We start from the raw sequence: 7,811 nt of genomic DNA, 5'->3' as shown, positions 1-7,811 counted from the left end.
TACCTAGTGACATCCAAGTCTATGTATTTTGCAGATTCATTCTCTGGGTAACAACAAGTTATAAACCTACAGCCTATTCTTCTTGAAAGAGAAAAGAAAAAAAAGCGTGCTAGGATTTTGGCCTGAAATTGATGTCTTTTATATACCTAAATCATTTTCAGTTAAATACCATTGTTTTGTGGATTACATTAATCTGCTATAGATCGTAAATTCTCCAGGGCAAGACCTTGTCTTTCTAGAGGTTGTATAAAATGATGCAGACACTTTTAGCACTCCTGATATAACAGATGGTTATTATTTATAACAAAAGGATAAGAACAATGGCAGCCTCATCACATGTCTTAGAAGCTTGATGTACAAAAGGAATCTCATTATATACATATTGTAATCCCATTACAACATATTGTAAAGGTATGTACGTTTCTTCCTGGGAAAACCTGATAACTCATTCCTCTAACTCTAGAGAACAGACTAGTGAGAGTTAAGTCTAATTATGTAAAGATTCTTTGCTTTACAAGACAGTTTTTCTAAAGAGTCTTTAAATAGCCAGATCCCTTTTTGGAGTATTCAAAATTGGATTTGCTTTACAAAATGTTTAGACTCAACTTTTCAGGAGCAAAGAGAATATACAAAAATGGGACATTGTATGTCAGATGTCAATGGCAAAGTCTCAGTGATCACAGTGAAAACGAGGCTCACCCTTCCATCTCTGAATCCATCAAAGTCAGAACATCTAAATATGGCAGGTGGCTTTTACAGGGCATTAGGTGCCCTCATTCCAGGCAGAAAAGCTAAGCCAGCATCGGGGTCATTTGCCATCATTAACTGCATGACTCTGGCAGCCAAGGGCATTAATCTGTGCTCTGAGCAATCATGCATTATTCAGCATGTACTGAACTATTCACTTAAATAGGGATACTTTTTTTTTTTAATTGAGACACTTATAAAGAAAAAGCTGGTGACTTTTATTCAAATAAATGGGAACAAAATTATAAGTTGTGGACAGAAAGAGAAAAAGGAGAAGTTGAAGTAGGACTAGATAGGAACACAAGATTAGAAGGAGGGACTCACCTCCCCAGACAAGATTAGAAGGAGGGACTCACCTCCCCAGACAAACAAATGTTCCTCCCCATATCAAACTCTCTTTTTTTGCAAAACCCTCTGCTTGCAAATACAAGCAAATAGATAGGTATCAGCAGTTATTTCTTGCTGTCTCTTAGTTCTGATGCATAGCAGGAATACAGCAGCAATGTATACTGCATTACTCAATTTAGTAAGTAAGAACTGCACAGGCACTGTTTGACTCAACTATAGGAAGACTACTAGACCCTGAGGAAAGAAGGAAATGTATATTTAATAATCTAAGTGCCATCGAAGACTTTACAATGTTTTTATGTGCTATTCCAATATGGCTTCTCCAGTAGAAAAATGAGAATACTTCGTCTTAAAGTGGTTACTGTAACCAAATGCACTATTTAGGTTTTCCAAGAATTCTAAACCAGTAGTTGATTAGTCCCTGTTCAGATTCAGGCAGGCTGATGAGACTCTTTCAGGAAGTTCTATCCATTGTGCTGAAAGGCTCTTGTTAATACAACAGCAAAGGCACTGAGCACTTCAACAGCTTTAGGGCCAACAAAGGGATACTTTGTAAGAGCACAATACTCAGAATTTTCACAGGACAGTTCATATCTGCACTCCTATGAGCGATTTTCTGTCTCCCTGCCATGTAGGCTGTGTGTGTGTGCTTTGCGCGCCTAGATTATCAGAATAGGAATGGATCTTGGGCTTGGGGATGAGTGTGTTAAGGGAAGAGAGGAGGGACATGGGTCAGGTGAAGCGAAAAATAAGTTGGAGACTCTGGAGGAAAGGAAAATGGTTAATTTGGATTGTTTGATCTTAAATACACGATCGGGTTTGTATTTCAAGTTCTGCCACACTTGCGTTCATTAATGCCCCTTTCACGTCTCTTGAGTACGCAGCTTGTGCTCAGAACCAGGCCAGCATAGGCAGGACTGGGGAGGGAAGCCATTCTCTTTAGCTGAGGGAGAAAAATCTAATGTGCACCCTGAGGGGAGATGGATCTCTAGAGTGTAAAAATGTGTTCCTGAGACCAAATGGGAAAAGGTTTAAGGTGAGGAATCAGGCAACCAGAAAACTGAAGCTTCAACCCTTGCTAGGCGTAGGGGTGCGGAAGGCGGGTTGCTCACAGGGTGGGGGTTGGAGAATGCTCCTCATAGCCCCTGGGCAGGGGAAGGGCAGAGGACTGGGAACGTGTGTGGCAGAGGCTTGCTCTGCCAGGACGAGATGTTGGAGTATGAGGGTGGGGTGGGGGCCTGGGGGGTGGCTTGGAGCCCTGGTGGTGGCTGCCTGACGTCACCGGCCTCTCTGGCAATAGGCTGCGAGCTGAGCTCCCCGAAGCGGCAGCAGCAGCGGCGGCAGCACGGCTTGGTCTCTGGCCCCTTCACTCCGCGCCTTCTGCAGCCGCCACTGCAGCCGCGCGGCACGGCTCCCTCCCTTCAGCCAGCTGGTGGCCCCAGGTAAGGGATACGGTGCGGCTAAAGGCTCGGGGCACCGGGGCGGTAGGGTGGCCGGGCGCGAGTGGGTAGGACAGACCAGGCGGCCTGCGCAGGCACTCCTGGCCGTAGCTTCGGCCCCCGCCCCTGTCCAGGCTTGCGCGCCGCCTCACTGCTCTGCAGTGCAACAGTTTGCAGCTGCCTTTTGAGAGCGACAAGGGGCTGTGCTGCTCTCTGCAGGTTTACCTGGTTCTGGTCCCGGGAAAAGCCTCGGGGCCCTCTGGCCGAGGCTGGGAAGGCCGAAGAGAAGGTCGGGAACCCAAACTTTGCAGGCAGGAACCATCCCCCTTCAGTTTCCAGCCCCCTAGAAAGAAGCAAGATACTGTCAAGTGGGGAGAGGGTACACAGGGAAATGGGGAGAAGGAGGCGGTTGCGGAGATGAGCTTTAGCTGAGTGGTGTTTCAGCTGCTTTTTTTTTTTTTTTTTGGTTGGGGAGGTACCAGAGAATAAGGCTGGAGAAAGGATGGAGCGCGGTCCTGCGCGTCAGCCACAGCGGTGGACAGAGGCGGAGCGGGATATGGTGCCAGGGGACCCCTATGGGAATCGGACCTAAGGGATCTGACATCGTCTGGAAAGGGAGAGTCAGGAAGTGGAGGGAAGAGAAGGGAGGACTGCGTACCCCGAGCTGGCTTGGCGACCTGGAGTGAGTGCTGGAAAGTGTAGGATCCGGGGAAAGACATCCACTGAGAGGGTGCAGGAAAAAGGAGGGGCAGCGTTCTGGGAAGCGGGGACCACAATGCGAGGTGGCTTCATGTCTGTTGTAATTAGAAAGTTGTGCAGGGCGCAGGGAGGCTGCCTTATCTGCTGAGTAATCGTCATCTCTGCGGTGCGGGCGCAGACCCCTTCCCTGGTAGTGGCTCGAACCTAAAGCTGGCGGCTCTGGTGTGCGGCCAGGGACAGGCGGGCTGGGGTCCTCCGGCTGCGGAGACGACGGGCAGTGTCCAGCTGAGGCAGTGTGCCTAAAGGGCAGTTTTGCAGTGGCGCTGATCTTCCCGGTCCTCCGCACTCTCTTGAGCAACGACAGGGATCCTAACTAAGCCTGTTCTCTTTGCAGCCTGGTGCCTTGGCAAAGGAAAAGGGAGCGTGGACACGCGTACAAGGCGGGTCTGGAGAGGATCTCCCGGGCATCGCTCGCTCCCCTGCCAGCTTGCTTGCCTGCAGTTGCTCCCTCAGTCCTTTGCTCGCACGCGCATCCACTCCCATACCAGGGAGTAGTTTGGGGCGGCGTGGGCTCTCTCCTCTTCTTGGCCAGTGGAAACGGTGTGCCCAAGAGAGGAAGTCTGGTGGGCTTGGCCCCTCCCAGCCCAGCGCCAATGAGTGCCAGGGCGCCAAAGGAGCTGAGGCTGGCGCTGCCGCCGTGTCTCCTCAACCGGACCTTTGCTTCCCCCAACGCCAGTGGCAGTGGCAACGCAAGTGCCCGTGGTCCGGGTGCAGGCAGTGGCACCTGCATTACGCAGGTGGGACAGCAGCTCTTCCAGTCCTTCTCCTCCACGCTGGTGCTGATTGTCCTAGTCACCCTCATCTTCTGTCTCATCGTGCTGTCCCTCTCCACCTTCCACATCCACAAGCGTAGGATGAAGAAGCGGAAGATGCAGAGGGCTCAGGAAGAATACGAGCGGGATCACTGCAGTGGCAACCGCGGCAGCAGGGGGCTGCCCCCAGCGGGCGACCAGGCCCCTGCCCATGTAAAAGAAACCCGGCTGGAGAGGCAGTCCCGGGACTCCGCCTTCTGTGACCCCTCCAACGCCTCCTCCTCCCCTTCGTCCCCTGGCCTCCCGTGCCAGGGTCCCTATGCTCCTCCGCCTCCGCCACCGGCCCCCAGTCCTCAAGGAGCACATACAGCCTCCTCCTGTTTGGACACAGCTGGCGAGGGCCTTTTGCAAACAGTGGTACTGTCCTGATTGCTGAGCCCCTCTCCTCTCCCCTTCCTTGTTTCCAGCAAATTTACCGTCCTAGCTTTTTTTCCCCCTCCGTTCTTGCTCTTTCACTTTCCTCTGGCCTCTCTTTCCTCTTCCTTCTTTCCTTATCTGCCCTCCCCTTACTGTTTCTCCTTCGCCGAGGCACTGTGCGGTACTTGTAAATATTGGGCAAGGAAAGTCTCGGAAGAAGAAATAACACTGATAAGAATACTTTATTATTAATATTTATAGTAATTATTATAATACTAATAACACAATCCAAGCGCATGACAAATCACATAATTTCTCATTGTCAATGAAAGATGCGTCTTTCCTCTCCACCTTGCGCCCCCCACAATAAGGAGGAGAAACCGCACAAGCTACCAAATATATAACAGGCATTGACCCCACAGCAAAGGGAGTGGAGGGGGCCCGGTGTGTTGTACATAGCTGTCAGGTTAAGGTTTAGTTACCTTCTTTACCCTTCACCCCCTCAAGGTTTCACTTTTCCTTCAGCTTTCCTCTCTTCCCCATTCCCATCCTCAGCCAGGCTCAGGCAATAGTATATTGTAAAGAAGACGTCTACGTTAAGCACCAGGACTACAAGAGGCCACAGAGACAGTCCCAGAAAAACGTTAATGACAGGTACCGCTCTCCAGTCAGCCCTCTTTTCACCCCATAGTTAACCACGCCCTTTTCTAGGAACAGGCATTTTAATTTACTTTTAGATATGTCCCTCGCTGGCCGAGCATAAGTATATTAAAAATCTTTAAATGTTTTTTTTTTTTTTTTTAAATCTACTGCTTTAGCTCCCTGCACCGCCCCCACCTATATACCTTTGACTTGTGGCATTTTCAGGATTCACAAAAGATCCGGAAGCTGTCTAGCCAGGTCTGGTGCTGAAATTGCCTCACCGAACTGGTTACATTCTTTGGTTGTGCAGGCCAAGGAGGGGCTGTTTTGGAAAATGACTATTCTGATTTTTTTGTTGGTTTCTTCTTTTTCTACAACTGGGTTTACGTGTAGTGTTGGTTTTTCTTATTATTAAATATTGCATAAATTGCCTTTTTTTTTGTAAAAAAAAGTATTAGGTGATGTCTAGTACTAAAAGTACAGTATCTAACCAGCCAGAATGTTTCCTGTTTAATTTTTAGAACAAGTACACCTTTATTATATATTTATTATATTGGTACCAAATACAGAAGCAAACTATAGTTCTGTTCTATGTCCTCCAAACTGTATATTCTTGTTCTTAATTTCCAGTCGTAGGTATGATAGTTACCACTGAATGAGGAATTCAGTGGCACAGGCCTGGCTTCTGCTGTTTCCAGAAGTATTCTTTTGTATCTTACTCTGTAGTAGACTGTTATAAAAAGATAACACATATGTTTTCTTTTTTCTTTTGTGAATAACAGAAACAACCACAACAGGAAACAAACAAATAATGGATGTGCAGGAATGCCATCTATTAAAACATGGTTAATATTTAAACAATGCCTGTAGTCCTCCCTGCATGCAGTTATCACCTGGAGGCAGTGGTGTGTATGCTTGCTTGTACTGTATGTGTTTGAAGGTGAGACTGGTGGGGATGTTGGGCAATTTGGATGACAGGACATGCAAATTTCAAGAGAAGTTAAACCCAGTAACTACTTGTAGGATAAAAATGTTTACAGCTTGTTGAGTTAGAAATCTGTGCTTGCATCTGCGATATGGCAAAGGAAGGGTTCTCTTTCTGAGTCTGGCTTACCTAACTTCAATGAATACATAAAGAAATACTGAGAAAAAAAGTGAGAGGAGATCAATTTTTTAATTCTCCTAATGCCAGTCAAGGCCATCTTTGCTAGAAAAGGAGTTCACCTATGGTTATTTACCACTTTGTTTCCCCTGGATTGTTGATAGAAGGAGCCAGAAGCATGTTACAATCTTAATTATATGCAGTGGCATCCTTTCTTGGAAACCAATTCTTTGGCGGCTATTCAAGCATTTGGAAAATGTACGAAAGAGAATATTCTACAAAAAGCTCAACAAAAAGAGTCCTTACTAACCTGCAGAGTGTAAGGCAACTGTGCCCCTATATGCATCCCTCTCCCAAGTAACTAATAGTTCTAGATTCTTTGTCTTGGTTCCAGGCATATGTGCTCTTTTCCAGAGAAAATATTACCTCTGAGGTTTTAGGTCATCTATTAAATTGCCCAAGCTCAGTTTGCAGCTTTTATAAAAATAATTTAATAAGCTTAATTTTAATCATCCATGAGATATTCATTCAAGTCCTTCCCTGAAGCACAGAGGATCATCATTTAAGCGTGCCATGTTGTAATATTAGGAAGACCAGGTATAATCTTTGGGTACAATATATTAAACAATGAACCAGATTCTCTCCGGTGCCTTAGTCACTTCCTAGTAATGGGTAAAAGAGTACATTAATTTCCTCAGGCCACTAGAGATTCTTTTAGTGTATCAGCTATATGTTGTATATCAGAATGACTAAGGCACTGTGAAGAAGAGAGTCCATTAATTTTTGTAGCTCACCCTCATCTGACTGTAGCTCTTTAATATCTTATTACGGAGTGACTTTTGGGCTTGAAATTTGAATAGAATCAGAGACTCAGAAGAAAGCGTCTTCATTTCCAATGAGCTCTACTGAGTGCATGAATATTATTTTCTCCCCCTTATTTGGTGCACTCTTTACAGTGAATATTTTCCCATTTTATTAAAGCAATAAGATGTTCTGTTGTGAGCAATGCTGGATGATGATTCCATTTCCTTGGTGCTGAAGCTACTCATACATTCTTGCCTTATGAATCATAGTGCATTCAAGGCATGCAATAATAATCCCCTTCCGAGGAGCAGCCTGTACACTCTTGGGGGTAATTATGAAATTGTCCTATGTAATTTTTCCCCAGAGGAATAAAAAAAAACAGGAAAAATAAAAAGCATTATGTGTATTGTTTTTAAAAATATCTTGATACCTCTAACCATGGGCACACATCCATAATATGCTCTTATTGTTCACCTTTAAATATGTGTGCCTTTCTCCATTAATTGACTATGGTTCAGTATTTTTAACAGTGCTTTGTGTAAAGATGACGTGGTTTGTGAGTCAAATTTCACACTGAGTTTAGTACACTCAGAGCCCTAAGCTTCTGGTAGTATCACTTGAGATTTTTTATGAGATAGAGAATTACATGAAATTCTAGTAATGTCAGTCTCCCACCAATTTATTGCCATAAGCGCATACCCAAGAAATTTGCACAGGCCCTGTTTAAAGCATTGCTTCTTACAAAGCTCAATTGACAGTCTCAGGAGTTTGGGATGCAACCAACAGGGCATTTTGGATCTC

General features: G+C 45.8%; 1 protein-coding gene across 1 annotated transcript; it reads left to right on the top strand.

Moving 5' to 3' along the window:
• The first annotated feature begins 2,304 nt into the window (after positions 1-2,304).
• Positions 2,305-4,764, top strand: CUNH11orf87 (chromosome unknown C11orf87 homolog). Its single transcript, XM_039843509.1, is given in 5 exon segments — positions 2,305-2,537; positions 2,754-2,823; positions 3,010-3,075; positions 3,077-3,093; positions 3,628-4,764. Coding segments are annotated over 5 exon segments (1,233 nt in total). The 3' UTR covers positions 4,475-4,764.
• Positions 4,765-7,811: the final 3,047 nt, after the last annotated feature.

Source organism: Pteropus medius, unplaced genomic scaffold, assembly GCF_902729225.1.
Source record: "Pteropus medius unplaced genomic scaffold, Ma_sr-lr_union100, whole genome shotgun sequence".
NCBI lineage: Eukaryota > Metazoa > Chordata > Mammalia > Chiroptera > Pteropodidae > Pteropus > Pteropus medius.
The sequence above is the reverse complement of the archived record's forward strand: the minus strand, read 5'-3'. Positions and strand labels throughout refer to the sequence as shown.